The sequence below is a fragment of the Microtus pennsylvanicus genome, chromosome 15, assembly GCF_037038515.1.
Source record: "Microtus pennsylvanicus isolate mMicPen1 chromosome 15, mMicPen1.hap1, whole genome shotgun sequence".
Taxonomy (NCBI): domain Eukaryota; kingdom Metazoa; phylum Chordata; class Mammalia; order Rodentia; family Cricetidae; genus Microtus; species Microtus pennsylvanicus.
This window is the reverse complement of record NC_134593.1, coordinates 72,386,561-72,403,151: the sequence shown is the minus strand read 5'-3', so window position 1 is coordinate 72,403,151 and position 16,591 is coordinate 72,386,561. Positions and strand designations below refer to the sequence as shown.

At 36.8% G+C, this 16,591-nt stretch overlaps 1 protein-coding gene across 2 annotated transcripts in view; it reads left to right on the top strand.

Moving 5' to 3' along the window:
* Nalcn (sodium leak channel, non-selective) overlaps window positions 1-16,591 on the top strand; it is a 261,873-nt gene that overhangs the window by 19,874 nt on the left and 225,408 nt on the right. For both annotated transcript variants that reach the window (XM_075948960.1, XM_075948959.1), the window contains exons 2-6: window positions 1,839-1,985; window positions 5,388-5,570; window positions 10,484-10,567; window positions 11,981-12,120; window positions 12,217-12,345. In XM_075948960.1, coding sequence (XP_075805075.1) covers window positions 1,878-1,985; window positions 5,388-5,570; window positions 10,484-10,567; window positions 11,981-12,120; window positions 12,217-12,345 — 644 coding nt within the window. In that variant the 5' untranslated portion in view covers window positions 1,839-1,877. The remainder of the gene's footprint in view (window positions 1-1,838; window positions 1,986-5,387; window positions 5,571-10,483; window positions 10,568-11,980; window positions 12,121-12,216; window positions 12,346-16,591) is intronic.

Sequence of the window (16,591 nt, the reverse complement as noted above, 5' to 3'; positions counted from 1 at the left end):
AGCTCATATGGCAAAAAGCACACAGAAGTGGACACTGAAATACAGAGAATCATACTCAAAGTTTCTGAACTGTATTTTATTTTCTTTCCCAGTGAAAATTGCAAGTGCATATAGTTACACTCCTTACAAACACATTTTTGTTCCTCTTCTGTCTAAGGGAAGCTAAATGTTACTCACTGTCCTTGATGAGTTTTCTTCGAGCACCAAGGGCAGCTTGGATCACCAGGGAGGAGAGGGGGTGAGTGGGTTTTCCTGGTATTGAAATGGCTACATTTTCCTGACTCGCAAGTCCGTTACTGTCTCCTTGCCTGAAGAGTGCTGTCCTTTGTCATCTGCCCCAGTTGTTTTCCTAAAAATGCTAAGCACACCCAGGGCCAGCTCTCAACACTGTGGCTTTGTAATCATGAACTTGTTTCCAATCTCGTTTGCTTAGACAGCGTTAGTCAAGTTGTCCCCTATCTCAAGCCTGGAGTTTCTTTTGCATACTCAAAACCATAAGGCATTTCTTTGGTAAACTCTATGACTCCAGTACTTGAGAGACAGAGGCAACAGGATCATTGATTCTTTGAGGACAACCTTGTTTACATAGTAAGTTCTAAATAAGCAGGGCTGTGTACTAAGACTTAATCTTTAACAAAAACTTAAAAAGCAGCAACTAAGAAACAAACAGAAAGGTTTTTTTTTTCCTGGCAAGTCAATTTCAAAGGTAAATAAAATGTCACTACTAACTGCACTAAGCGATCCTTGTCCAAAACTCATCACATATATTTTTCTTTTTAAGACTCAATCCCATCTGATCTTTCTTCCTTGTTTAAGTCTAGAATGTGTTCATATCTTACTGTGTGTCCACCACATTTGTAAAATGTTGAACCCAATGTGCTGGTTATACTATATACAATTTTACAAAGAAGTGAAAACACAGAAGCATGTGGCCACAATTTCAAATCAGCCAGATCTACATGAGTTCAAGGCACTCCAGATCTACAGAGTGAGACCCTGTCTGAAAAACCACAAACAGATAAACAAGGCTTGGTATAGTGTTAATCAAACGGGGCATGTACTTTGGACTGAAGGGAGGTCAGGGAACTGTGTGCTGACAATGCTTGAATCATGCTGCACTTGCTTGTCATTTGATGTGTAGTAGGCCCTTCTTCAATGGCTGCTAACTTTAGAAAGTAGCAGTGATGTCCATAGGGAGGTGACATATATAATAGGTTGTAGGTAACATGCAATTGTGGAAACAGGTGGCAATCTAGCATCTCATCTTCTAGTGCAGTTGTTAAAGAATTGACTTTAGAAGAGCATGGAGACTTTAGACTTTGGATGGCCACTGACTAAAAAATGAAAACAGCTTCCAACTGTGGAATTTCCTCCCTATTGTCTGTGGCCTTCATCCTTTCTGAGAAGGACAAAATGGAGAAACCATATTGGGATTTTGGTTGGAACAGGACAAGCATGTAAATGGCATTAAAATGACAGAAGAAATCGCTGTTGTCATGGCCATGATAGCAGCTCCATAAAGCAAAGAAATTTCTAGTAATTTATGTTTTCTATGAGACAAGTAATTTTGTTCCAACTATTTTACATTAGTTGTCTCTAAACAGTTCTTGAAATTCTTAAGATAATTTTTGGACTAGAAAGAGAAAATTGGATTTTATCAATATCAATTTTATCTCATTCTTTTTCTGTGTCTATATATGTGCATTTATTATATACAACACCGTAGAGCACATGTATGATTTATCAGAGCATAACTCATGCATGAAAGACTCAATGCTTTTGATGGGAAAGGAAGTAGCTTAAGTGGCCAATAAAGCTTTCCCTTTTCCTTTCCCCAGACTTTGGTCTTGTACTTGCCTCCCAAAAATAACGTCAGCATGCTCAAAAGGAAGCAAAGCTCCAGGGTGGAAGCCCAGCCAGTTACTGACTTTGGTCCTGATGAATCTCTGTCAGACAACGCTGACATACTCTGGATTAATAAGCCAGTAAGTTATTTCATTAATAAATTCAAAACTTATGTACCTTTAGCTTTGAACTATCGTTGAGCTGCAGTGGAAAGTGAATGTGTCTTGGAGTCTGGTGGTTGAGTTGGGAATGATTCAAATTGAAAGCATGAGGTGTTGCTATGTGTTTCTCACATAGGAAGATACAGTTTAAGACATCTGTAATCCGCCTTCTGGTCTCCTTCCTGCTCTGCATACACTGTCCTCAAATTACACAGTGTAGAGATAATTCCACCCCCAGTCTGACCCAAGATGAGCTACTATTCTTACCCACATGCTTTCTGTATCATGTCCAATAGTAATTTACTTAGGTGCAGAAAGTTGCAAAATACGGTCCATTTCTGAATAGTCTTTACTTTGATTCAAACATGTGCCTAGTATCTCACAAGTTCCTGCATGTTGAACATGAGGGGAAGACCTATCATGCCATGCATCACTGCATATTATAGGGTATAACGGTTGGGACTGAACCAGGAAGCTCACTCTTAAGTCTGGGGAATTCAGCTCCATACAGTAGAGTAGGAGTGATTTCCTTCTTAAACTTGTAGTTATAAGTGCTGAAGGGGAACAAATTGACAATGAAACAAACTGACCTGGGGGTCTCACAGTGCTTGCTCTGCTCCTATGCAGGACAAAAATAGTCAGGCTGATTTCCTCCTGAGCTTCACTAGCCTGCCCCTGGAAGACTTCCCCAGCCCGTTCACCAGTCTTTGTTGTACTCTCTGGTGACATCATCCTTCTGCTTTATGATTATTGAAACATCCCTGGAACTCCCACTGTAAATTAAAATGTGTTGACATTTCATCAACGGTTCTGTGTGAGCAAGCTCTCTCCTGGCTAGTGACCACCCCTTTCCCGTGTCTTTACATCACCCACTGGAACCCTCTGCTATCCTATACTGTCGAGTTATCAGTACTGATATCTTTTACTCATACACTCTGGCCTTCGGGGTTCCATCTCATTTCTTTTGATAAGGTAAAACCTCCTTATTCATTAGGGCCATCGAGATTTTACATCCTTCTCACTTGCCACTTCCTCAAATGGAGAGAATGAACTTCTCTTCACTTATCCAATTTTAGATTTCTCTATAAATATAAGTGAACATGTATACACACATACAGATATTTGTTCCTCTGTTCTGTACCCACTATTGACCAGAGTGAAAATATTTGAACAAAACTTGCATCTGTAATGACCATGTATGTATTTTTCCTTTTTGTTCTTTCAGAAAGAGATCAGTAAGCACGATTTTACATAACTTTAAGTATTATGAATCATTCTAAAATGATTTAAAATATACCAGAGAATATATGTAAGCTGTATATAAACTTTACCCATTGGTGGAAAATTCCCAGTTCCCCTCATAGTTGAACATCTGCTGTCAGAATAGATCTTGAGGGGCAACGGCATATGTCATGTATAATATCTTGCTTACTCTACTACAAATTGGTTATGTGTTGATTATGCTATTTGTATGTCCCCAAAGACCAGAATTTCTAGAGGCATAGTTGGTCTTCTATTCATATTTGGAGAAGTAAACTGACTAGAAAATAAACCACTCACTAACATTCTGTTTATGTCTAGTTCATCAAAAAACTGTCTAAAACTTTGAAAGATGGAATTATGGTTATAACCTCAGAGTCACTAACTGAAATTACTAATGACTAATTATAACTCTTCAAGCTCAAAGCCAATTTGTTGTAAAATAGCCCACGCTTCAAATCTCCTGGTAATTAGGTTATTTATTGGAGTATTCTAGATAGGGTTGAATTTATATTCTGACATTTATTGAAGGGTTTTTCAAATTTTGTGTTTGAAAAACTTCAGTACATCAACCCTTAAAATACATTGAAATATATGTGTCTTTTCTGATACAGAATTGCTGGCATTGTGTTTTATGTAAATATTGTTATACTTGGGCAAATACTAAATTCTACTCATCATTGTATGAGTATCTGAGTCTTCTCAAAGTTCTGTTAGACATTCATTTTCAGCTTAAGGCTTGCTGGTTTTTGGAACTGCATGATAAAATTAGCAAATTAACATAATCACACATTCACATACACACAGATATACACATATGTATATCTAAGATGTTAGTCAATAAATAACATTTAAGTTATGTTTAAACATTGTGCACCGAGTAATTCAGTAAAAATATTAATTCCATGAGGTTAACATGTAGATACAATTAACCCTTTTCATCCAAGGCATTAATTTTTTAATGAAAGTGTGTATGCGAGTACATTAAATATAAACAAATTTGTTTTTATATCTTTCTTTATATTTTAGGCTTATTTTTAAAGTTAATTAAAATCTTTAGACAGTATATCAATGTGTGTCTGGAATTACACAGAAATTTAATTTTAAAAGAGATTGTAGGCTAAATATGTTCAAAATGTTTTCTTACAAAAAGAGATACCCTCACTCATTATCTTTTTTCTACAACGATAATTTTATAAATTATTTTTAAGTGTTTTAAAATGTGGGGGGGTGGGTGCATGTGTGTGTGTGTGTGTGTGTGTGTGCGCGCACGTGGGTGTGTGTAGAGAGTAGAGGTCAGAAGACAGCTTTTTGAAGTTTATTATAACCTTTCACAGTAGGTGTCAGGGATTGAACCCAAATCGCCAGGCTTGTAAGCAAAAGGGATCTCATGGGCCCAGAAGTGTCTTTTATATAAGGAGATATTATGTGATATATATATTTTTAAAAACCTGTGTATAGGAGTGTTCTATATCAATCCATTTTAAAAATCATTTATGGTCTACTATAGAAGACCAGTGTTCAAGATGCTAGAGAAGTTACAGTAAGTAGAACATGGCTGCTAATCCTTGGTGCTTCATGGTGCCAAAAGAAGGAAAAGTCACACCCAGGTTCATTGAGAGTAAGCTGCTATATTACATAGAGAACAGAGAACAAGAATTTCCCACAGAGTGGTCTGATGACCTTCAGATTAACCTTGGGTTTAGTGTCTATTAATGTATAACCACAGGATGTTTATTAATCTTTTCAGAACCGTGGTACGCTCATGTGGAAAATAAGCTGTTTAGAGAAATAGGCGCTATAACATGTGTGAAATATTGAGTGTGCTATGTGAACTCAGTAGATGTTCCCTTCTTCCTCCCCTCTGCACTAGTGGCTTATTTTAACCTAAGTGTGTGTTTTCCAAATAGTATGCTTTCTAAGACAAGCCAAAGGTCCCAGTTTGGTGCCATAAAGCAGCGTTGGCCTTTGTTGCAGTGGGTGCACTCTTTGCTCCGCATCTTTGTTGCAGTGGGTGCACTCTTTGCTCCGCATCTGTGTTGCAGTGGGTGCACTCTTTGTTGCAGTGGGTGCACTCTTTGCTCCGCATCTGTGTTGCAGTGGGTGCACTCTTTGTTGCAGTGGGTGCACTCTTTGCTCCGCATCTGTGCCATCCTCAGTGTCATCTCCGTGTGCATGAACACACCCATGACCTTCGAGCACTATCCTCCTCTTCAGTACGTGACCTTCACCTTGGACACTCTACTGATGTTTCTCTATACTGCAGAGATGATCGCGAAAATGCACATCCGGGGTATTGTCAAGGTGAGTATTTTCTTGTCATTTAAGTTAACAAACTAAGAACATTGAATATTTTAACCAACTCAATAATATTTTATACAAATATCCAAATATAATACATCTTTATATTATTGAGATTGAAATTTTTAAAGAGCATAACTCTAAAAACTGGTAGAAACATGCCACATAAATTTAATTGTGTTTTATAAGGTACAAAGCCTGAGGATATCTTTAAAGAAGCGAGTTTCTTTAAGTATGTGCTCCATGAATGTAGGGTTGGGTGTATTGTGCCACACAGAGATTAAGGCATGGACTATCATGGCTATGGACCCTCAAGGGGGCATTTTAATATTTGTTGATGTACTGAACACAAGATAAATGTCACTTGATAAAATCAGAGCATGATGACATTTAGCTGGATTTCATAAACCTAGGTGGTTTGAAGATATAAAAGGATAAAAAAAGGAAATGAGAGATAAAGGATTCTGGGAGCTGGAAAAAAAAAGAATATGTGTATCTATCTGATTGATACCCTTGGGAAATAAAAATAAATTAAACTTTTAATAAAAGTAAAAAAAGAAAAGAGGGACAAGTTTTGACACAAGATCCTGGTCTGTAGCAGTAGCCTGTTCAGAGATATGGAAAGATGTTGCCCCAGGAGTAGCCTACATTGTTCCATCTAGACAGAGTGGTACAGTGTGGACTTTAAGGATTGACAAATGACATATTTACTCAGTTTGTCTCTTATGTCTTGGGGGAAGTTCTGAGGCATGTAAGATCCCATTCAAGGAGTGGGAAGCCTTAATAAAATGATTCTTGACATAGAATTAGCTGTCATTTTCTTTGCTTCTCTTTATCTATTATGCATTGTGGCTCTATTCTTAATAGAGAATCATGACAGCCAATAAACCGTGGTGTGCCTTTCTAATGTGTTGTTATGAATCACAACCTGCATAAAGATCAACAATTGAAATCTATATTTCATTTTAAAGAAAGTCTAAGCTATTTAACTCATGCCATAAATAACTCCCTATGCATTACTGATAATGTTTTCATTTGCTTTCCCAAAACACCATCATTGTATAAGGTGAAATTAACAGTAATTCCTCAGGTAGGTTAACTCCCAGTTGATGTTCATACTCACCTGATTGCTATAAATACCTTTAAGTTGGATTCTTGGATTCAGGACTCACACAGGTTCATATATTGTATTTGGTTTAACTATTTACCAAACTCAAAAATATTTTTCTGATTTTAATTTATAAGAAAATGACAAATTAAAAATGAAAACCAGATAAGTATATTTCTACTTTTAATTAGGAATAATTAGAGTAGATGAACATGTAGTGTCAACTTTAATTATTCTGCATTGCTAATATTATCTTGAAGTAGTCAGAACATCACAGCTCATTAAAACTTGTGATTAAATGCTAACTGAAGTTTCTGTTAAATTTGTGATCTGATTATCCTGAACCAAAGTTTAAGTATTTTTCATTTTCCTGATCCTTTGCGTTCATTATTCTTTAAAAAATGGTGGGTGTCTCAAGCAGGGCCTGTTCCCTGAGGACCAGCAGCAGGTCCCACCACCAGAGGTCCCCGAGGGTCCTAGTGGGTGGGAGACCACTGCAGGTGACATACAGGTATACCATGCAGAGCGAGTTTGGGTATAGAGTTTATTTAGTGGGTTATAGAGGGAAAAGGAAAGGGGGAGGAAGGAGGGGGAGACAGACAGGCAGCAGCTGTCTTCCTAAGAGAGAGAGAGAGAGAGAGAGAGAGAGAGAGAGAGAGCGCTTAAGGGGACAGGGTAACCAGTTGACAGGACAGATCATAACACTTGGTGATTAGAGTGTAGAGCTAAGTGAGTGATGCCAGCTGCTGATTTTATGACCTTAAATCCAAACCATAGCTTCATCATTTGGTACCACACACTTCTTCAGTATGCATATCATAGCAAGTTGGATTTGACATTCCATTCTTGATTGTAAAATGAAAGTTTTAATATTCACTGTTAGTAAAACGTTACCTGCCACAGTAAATTTGTTCCTAATTTAAATTTTATTGTTTTGTAGTTTTATGTTTGTGCATTGTCTTGTTTTTATAGTTGCATGACAAAGACTTTTTAGGGATAAAATATCAAAATAAAAATGTATCTATCCACAGAGATGTCTTGAAAAATCCCATATTTCTCAAGTAAATTGCTTTGCTGTCTTCAAGTAAATATGTGAACGTTTTAAAAACATTAATTAAATAGCTGTCTGCTAACAACTTTCTATTTAATTCGCTTGCCAGCAGTGTGCCATTGCTTCTCAGTTCTCTTGTCTCTTCACTCACAACAACTTGCAAAAGGATGCTGGCTTTGTTCATTTTTAGGGCTGAAGTTTGTGTTTATCTACACATGTAAAGTGATGTCATGAATATCTGTTTCATTTTTTATTTTTATCATTTATTTTATTTTTTGAGATTATACTGTTGTGGTGTGAATGTTGGGTTCACCCAGGTTCTTGGAAATAAAACTCAGAGGTACCTTAAGAATGAATTTAGTCTTTCTTGGCTGCAGGGTGGATCCATCCCTAAGGGCTGAACACTTTCCCTTTGTCCAGAGCTTCTTTTATTGTTCTCCAATTTACACCTTAGCCAATTGATTTCCATATTTTCAAAATAACCTGATTAACTTCCAAAGGAACAGTGCCAAGTGAAAATTCTCAATAAAGGGGATACTGTACTGTGTTTTTTCTGGGGTTCCCCCAACCAAGTTTGACATAGGCTTTGTATCCTTTGGAAACTCTCAGACAAGATTCACATAGGGCAACAAGAGAAAAGAAGGGTGTCTGCTGAACCAAAGATGGATTAGTGCTAGGTGCTGGCACTCTCGAGCCAGACTGCTGTACCCAGCAGGAGCACTCCCCGTTGTACTATAAATACATTTTCCCTTCCCTTTCCTACCTCCAAACCCTCCCATATACCCCCTCCTTGCTCTCTTTTAAATGGCCAGCCCTAACAACAGATACATATAAGTAACATTGCATAGACTGAGCGAGAGAGAGAGAGAGAGAGAGAGAGAGAGAGAGAGAGAGAGAGAGAGAGAGAGAGAACAGAGAACAGAGAACAGCTGGTACTTAGGAGAGGCCTGAGGAGTTGGAAGTAACAGAGAGCAGCTGGGAAGGATTCATGGAGTCTAGTGGCCTCTGGCAGGACCCAGCATATCCCAAGAATTCCTACTATGGTCAGTGAAGAGGAGTGAGGGGTTTTCATCCATGTATAACAGGATCTAATTTGTGCCTAAGAAGGTTTTTAATTGCCTCTCCCCAGAAGTACTCCTACTGAATAAATCTCTAAAGGAATACCCAATTAATTGAAGTTATGTATATTTGAGGTGCTAAAGACCATCCTTTAATCCCAGCACTTGGGAGGCAGAGGCAAGCAAATCTCTGTGAATTTGAGGACAAAGTGGTCTACAGAGTGAGTTCCAGGACAGCCAGGGCTATGGAGAAAAAGCTTGTTTCAAAAAGCAAAAATAAATAAATAAATATACATCTACTAAACACTGTTGGAGTAAATAATTAACAATGCTAAGACATACTAACACAAGGGCCCTAGGATGCTAGGATTATAAGGCACATGTTTATGAAGCTGCCAGTACTTATCATTTGTGATTGCAACATTTTATCTCTCTAAATGCAGTTGGTGTCTCTCTTCGTTAATTATTTACAAGGCACTTTAAGATAGTTTCTTACACTAGATAATTGATTGGCAGCCTTCAGTTGTTTACTTTTTACAAACTGACAGACAGGTCTTGAATAACTCATAACCTCCTTGACAAGCATGACAATTTCTGCCCAAAGCCCAGATTTCTCTGCCCTCCATTTTTTTTTTGACACTTTGTTATTCCAGAGAGAAATTCTCATTTCAAATCCCATTTTATTGAAATATACATTCTAATCTCAGGATAGAAGCTCTATTAATAATGAAAGCAATACATCTTCATTTTCTTTGACCACATCCTCCCAATTAATGTCACCGTATCTTTTCTTTGCTAAAGACAGGAAATTTTCTCCTTCAATGCTACCGCCTGGTTATCTTTCCTACTAACAGCAATTCTCATCCATGTATAACAGGATCAAGCAGTTATAAAGGCTTCATGTTGCCTATTATATGTTCTGAGCCTTAGCTGCCTAGGACCTGATGTGATTAGTTGCTGTCTGTTACTACATGTTGCGTGTGTGAGGCTAATAGTATTATCATCCAGGCAAACATCCAGGCAAATGCAAATCTGACCCCGCCCCTTGGGGACCTGGCAGAGGCAGAGTGGTCACCTCTGCATGCACTTAGTCAGTACCCTGGCCAGCCAGGGTCCTATGGCTGCTACATCACTAAGGTAGTCGGTATGCAGGTGTAAAGGTCCCTTTAAGAGCTTTAAGAGACAAGCCCCGCCTACTCCCACTCTCATCTTCTGTCTCTCTTTTTTTGTCTTCTCTCTCTCTCTCTCTCTCTCTCTCTCTCTCTCTCTCTCTCTCTCTCTCTCTCTCTCTCTCTCTCTCTCTCTCTTTCTCTCTCTCTGTCTCTGTCTCTCTCCCCCCTCTCTCTCTTCCCTCCCTTCCCCAATAAACTTCCTTCCCATGTAAGCTCTGTCTGATGTTTGTCCCCCCTACCAACGGGTTCCGCAGTCCCATCTAACACCGCCACCACATATCATTACAATAGAACAAATACTTTCCTTTTAGAGTCCCCAACTCAGAGTTCTGCAAATTCCCATTTTATCAATTATTTGCTTTAAAAAATTGCCATTTTATAGTGCTAAAACATACTGTTTGAAGTTGTTTCATTGTTATACGAAAATTATGAATAGTTTGTACTGAATTAACCTTTGACTATTCCCATCACAGAATTAAAAATTATTAATTCATTTACCTGACAATCTATGTGGAATTTATTTTCAGGGTGATAGCTCCTATGTGAAGGATCGCTGGTGTGTTTTTGATGGGTTCATGGTCTTTTGCCTCTGGGTTTCCCTTGTGCTACAGGTAATTAAATATATTTAAATCACAAAGAGATGTTTTGAAAAGTGGGCATTATTTTCCACTCAAAATTTACTTAGATACATTGAAGAATACATTTCAAATGTGGTTATGTAATTTCCTATGTGTCTATTTTACGTGATCATGGATAGAAAATTAATTGCAACATTTAAATTATTGTTAATTGCAAATGTGAGTTCTTCAAAGAAATTAAAATCAATATTAAAGGTAGTTTTCCCTCATGAAACAACTATAAACATATTGTCGATGAAAAAAATAAAAGATTGAAGTGAGATACCTAATTTTTAAAATCAAAAGTTAAATTAGGAAATTTTAAGTTCTGGACCAAATCCTCATTAAAAATGTTTTAAACTATTAATATTGAAATAGATATTGCACAACACCTGTGCAACGGCTGTTGATTAGCTGTCGTTCCTCATTTTTAAGAAGTGCACCTCTCCTGTGACCTGATTTCCCCTCTCATACTCACAAGTCCTTTGCATTTAATTAACTATATTGTATGATGCTGAGGACCAGGCTCCTTAAAAACACCTCTTTCCAGGGTAGGGGCGTGGGGGTATATAACTATTGTAAAGACTATGAAGACATGTGAAAAATAATAAAACAGAAAAACAGAATAGTACTGGGAGGGAGTTTCAGTAAATACTGAAATTGCCTATGTTTAATTTCCAATTGCTTAAAATATCCTGATCCCAAGAGTTAGGAGTTTTTTAAAAAAAGAAGAAACTGCATTAACATGATACAAGAAAATCAGTTGAAGGTCACAGTTTACCTCCGTCCGTTAAACATTCTGTTGCTAGAACAAAACAAGTCACACTCACACCCTAGACTAAAACATTCTGTAGGCAAACCACTCCCTGGGTGGAATCCAAAGTTATCTCTATAAGGGAACTGGAATCTTAGTTGGATCCTTAGACTTTTGTTTGAAATAGAAACATATCTACTTTTCTATTCCTAAAATACAAGGTCTGGATATTAGTAGGCTCACATTTTTGGGCCTCCACAATTTGTTAGGTGAACAGAGTTTTGTTATTATTTTGCTTCTATTAAAAAGTAAGGGGCCATTTTCCATACTTTAATAATATTTTAACACTTTCCCTATTCTTTTGTTTCCTAGATATTCAAAGACACTATAAGTGAGAATAACTCAAAAGTTGGCATTTTATTTTATGATAAAAAACGATGGCTTGCAGAACCAGAACATGGAGATTTAGGGCACTTACATTGGTTGATGTGTTTGTTTCTCTTAAGGTAGTTATAATGCTGAGATGTGATCTTTGGTCGAATACAGTGAGGGTACAGGCGAAACTCAAAGAACACTCTTGTGTTGCCTATACATTCCACTGCAATGATCAATGCTAAGGCGAAGTCTAAGTCTATGCGTCTCTTCACCTGTAGGTATTTGAAATAGCTGACATAGTTGATCAGATGTCACCGTGGGGCATGCTGAGAATCCCACGACCACTCATTATGATCCGAGCTTTCAGGATTTATTTCCGATTTGAACTGCCGAGGACAAGAATTACAAATATTTTAAAGTAAGCACAGCTTGGTGCATACATTAAGGGGAACATTTATGGAAAATTTGGAGGATGTTTTTAATCTATTCAAGCTAACTTTTCTCTTTCCCCTAGGCGGTCAGGAGAACAAATTTGGAGTGTTTCAATTTTCCTCCTTTTCTTCCTACTTCTGTATGGGATTTTAGGAGTTCAAATGTTTGGAACATTTACCTACCACTGTGTTGTGAATGACACAAAACCGGGGTAAGTTTCTCTGCCACACTTTAGGTCTAGGGGATTAAGGACGCTTCTGAATTTATTTTGTGTGTGTGTGTGTGTGTGTGAAATTGTCAAATGCTTTAAAATCAGTGTTTTTGGTAATTTATGTTCTTTATTCTTTGCCAACTTAGCATTATTTTTGTCCAAATGTGAGGCAAAAGTTGACAACAAGCCAGAGCAAAAAGTATAACCTGCTGGGAAAGAATATTAAACAAAGACAACCTTCCTAAGAATAGCCACATGGGGAGTGTGCTTACAAAACTTTGGAAGATATCCACGGTATTAGATTGTTAGGAAAAATGAAAACCTTATTCTTATAATTAATATCAGTAGTCATCCATTCCTGAAAACAGTTTCCTGGCTGATTTCAGCAACATTTCTACATAAATGAAAGCTACCTGTTGCATCCATGTGTTATAAGACTGGTGATTGAGATATGGTGAGAGTGACGTAGCTACTGATGGTATAGGTAGAGTCTGATCTCGTGCATAGCAACCATTACCAAGACTAGCACTGATACAGAGCGGCAGGAGGAGAAAGCAGAGCTGACTGCCATCCTCTGGATATATAAGACCAGTGGCATGCCTTTGGTGTTGTCTGGGCATCAGACTTGGGGATTCCAAGTTCAGTTCACAGATGTTCAATAGTTGCAGCTACACAACGTGGGGCAGAAAGCACTGAGGGGGAAATTGATTTTGTATCCTCTGTTCATATCTTTGAGCAGGGATTGATCTGTTTACAAACAATGGAGGGGGAGGGAAATGGGAGGCGGTGGCGGGGAGGAGGCAGAAATCCTTAATACATAAATAAATTTTAAAAAAATAAAAATCTCAATTGGGCTCATAGAATCTGAATTTTCAGCATTTTGTTAAACTTTAAAGGAGACTCATTTATGTCTGCATAAAAATCCATTTGCAAAACAGTTAAGGTTTTAGAAAATTGCAGTTTTTATAATATTTGTGATATTTTTGTATTTGAAGGGTATTCTTCATAAAAGGTATGCGTTTGTATAAGTGAAAATAAGTTGAACTACAGTTAAATGAATCTATGTGAATTTATGTATTTATGTGATTAGACTATATCAATAATGATAAAATTGGTTCAATTTCAATGTTTTGTCTGAGCTTATGTAAACTGCTCAGGTCATGCCTCTGTGACATGTATATAGATTGTCTTCTGAAAGCATATGCAGGGTTTTCAAAAATTAAAACGGACACAGTAATTTACACAAACTTCAGTGTATTTTCACTGCTCAAACATCAAAAACCTCTTAGCAAATATGCTTATGGTTTTACCGTTATTTTTTATTTACATGTGTGTGGGGGGCATGCCTATGCCATGGCATGCCTATAGGTATTAGAGAACAGCCTGGGGTGTCAGTTCTAGTCAGTCCTGTCCTCCCATAACATGGATTCTAGGGACGGAAGTCGGATGATCTGGTTTGGTCCTAGGTGTTTGTACCCTCTGGGCCATCTTGCCAGCCCTCTTTTACCTTTATTTAGTATACATGCGTATCACAAGGACTTACAAGTTTGTCCTGGGTTCATAGGCATGTGTGTGCACACCACACCTTCTGTGCGTGTGAGCGGTGACAAAGGGGGCTCTTTTCTACCACTTAATATAACTTCATAAGAATTTCACATTAGTGTGTTTGTTATTGAGACAGGGTGTAATGATCTATATGAACATGAAATTTATTATGAAACTGATTACTTTAAAATTGATTTTAAAAATGATAAAAACTAAATCCTAATTTTCTCTCCATTTTTATTCCTCCAAAATAGCCACAAAGGGTAATTTTTATAATTAAACTTTGGCTTTATGAGTACATTATTTTCTCCACTATCACAATTCTATTAATTTTTATTTAATCATTTTATTGAGTCTTTGTTGACATGTAAAAGCTTGTATGTAATTACATATGAGTATAATTAGTATGTATAAATAAATTATGTTTATACTTATGGAGGCTCATTATTACATCTCTGCTCAAAAGAGACATGAGTTTTTAGGAAATATTGTCTTTACAGAAAAATGAGAAATATTTCTTCCTACTTTATTTTCTAAATACTTTTATTATTGTTTGATTTATTAATATTTTGAAATATTTTTTGAATATTTATTTATTCCTGCCAGCTGCCCCTCTAAAGCCATAACCTCCCAGCTTCCCATAGTCTGTTCATTTATAACCCATAGAGCCAAACTAGTGTGGCCCATACAGTAAGATGAATACTCATACTTAATAAATGAGATTAATAAGCACATTGCTTTCTTCTTTATAAAATTCATAAATGGAACTCTCTGCATCTTAATTTGTTTTTTTTTTTGTAGTGGTGTTGGTAGTGATGCGGAGACATTCACATTATGACTTAATTATAACTAACGTGTTAATATTTGGTTTTTTTTTGTAGGGTGTGCCAAATTTTGTTTTCCAAAGAACATACTTATTTTTGTAGCTTGTTAACACTAGTCTAATGTTTATAAAATACTTCCTGGTTGTCTTTCTAGTAGTTGTTGAAATCAGACATGTCTCAGTCCTGATGTTAATGATTTATATTTTCATTTCCTTTAGGCCACTCTTTCTAGTTTTATGCATCTTTTCCCGCACACATGGAAAAAGCTACAGAGTTTCTTCAGTGTTCTCTGCTGTTAATTTACTTTCCCGGTTCTTTTGTTCTCTTACTACTGCTTCTTGCCACAGTTGGTTTTCTAGAGCTTTATTTCTCTTGTTTCTTCAGATGAAACATGTCACTGACTTTAAATAATTTCTCTTTTTAAATACAAAGTCTTAAAGACATACCCTTCCTTAGGAGTACCCCTCTAAGTACATTTTCAAAATTTGATATTTTGTATTTGAATCATTGCTTAATATAATTTTTTCATTTTTCTTGTCATGAAAGTTGTGTAGAAGTGTTTTTGAATGAGAGAATTTTCAAAAGCAATACTTTATTTTGCTATGTAATTTTATTCTATTATGATTAGATAATAATCCCTGCAAGAGTTTCATTAAGGATCATTTTGAGAAGTAGTATATGGTCTAAATTATCACTGCATGAGAATTAGAAAATTCTCAATTATTGCCTGTAATTTTATCAATGCTTTGGTCTGGTTAACTGGTGATGTTTCAGGATTTTTCTTATTTTTTCCCTGACAGTTTTTTATCAAACTATGAAATAACATCACTATGTTTTCTTAACATGACAGGAATTTCCTTTCTTTTATCTCTGTCAGTTTTTTTCTTTTTCTAGCTGTAAACTAGAGTAAATGAATGAACACAAAGTGTCATTGTCTTTCTGATGAACTGACCTTTCTATATTCATAAATTTCTAGAAGTTGCTGGGTCAATTTTTGAAGCAGAGTATGCAGTGAATCAAAAAATGACCTTTAAGTTTCCTTTCACAATAGCAATTAGATTTTGAAATCTAAAATAATCTATTTTTGTTTAGCCAGCTTTTGTCTAATTAACAATTGATATTTTCCTGTAGCTATTTAAAATTAGATGTGCATCAATTCTTTCATAGACTGTCAATAAAAGGAAGCAAATGTCAACCCCACCTGAGCCACTAAACTGTAAGGCCCGATTGGTAAGGATGGGATTAAGCTCATTGAGAGGAGCTAAAATTAAGAAGGAATGTGGAAATAATTGAGTTTGTCACAGTTGGCCAGAGACCCTAATGGGCAGCTTGAATCCCACTGTTTTATATACACACACACACACACACACACACACACACACACACACACACACTTATATGAGGAATAAACCAAGCAGTAGACATGAAATGTATTTTGTTCCTCATAGCAGTATGAACCGGAACTCCTATACACTGTTTGTGGGATAGAAAGGCTGAGTCTGGTGCGACCTTTTCGTATGTGAATTTTAAGTCTGCAGATGGATCTTTCCTATGGTCTCCATGGTGTTCTATGGATTCACTGACTATCTCCTGGTGCTGAACTTTAACTCCTTCTAGGTACACTGCGACTTTGCACGTGAGGTCTTTCCAGCTCTTGATCTTCCACCTCATGTGGATCCTGGATGCCCGATCCTGTTCACATCTCCCTGCGGCTAGCCACTCTCCTGCTGTCCCTACCATGTGCTCCTTCTGCACTTATGCTTGTTGTTGGGAAATGAACTTTTCTTTCTTATGTGTTGTTATTTTCAGTTTTTAAACAACTTTTTTATTTATTCATGATGCACTGGAAAGGATCAAACTTTTTATTTTTACTATTT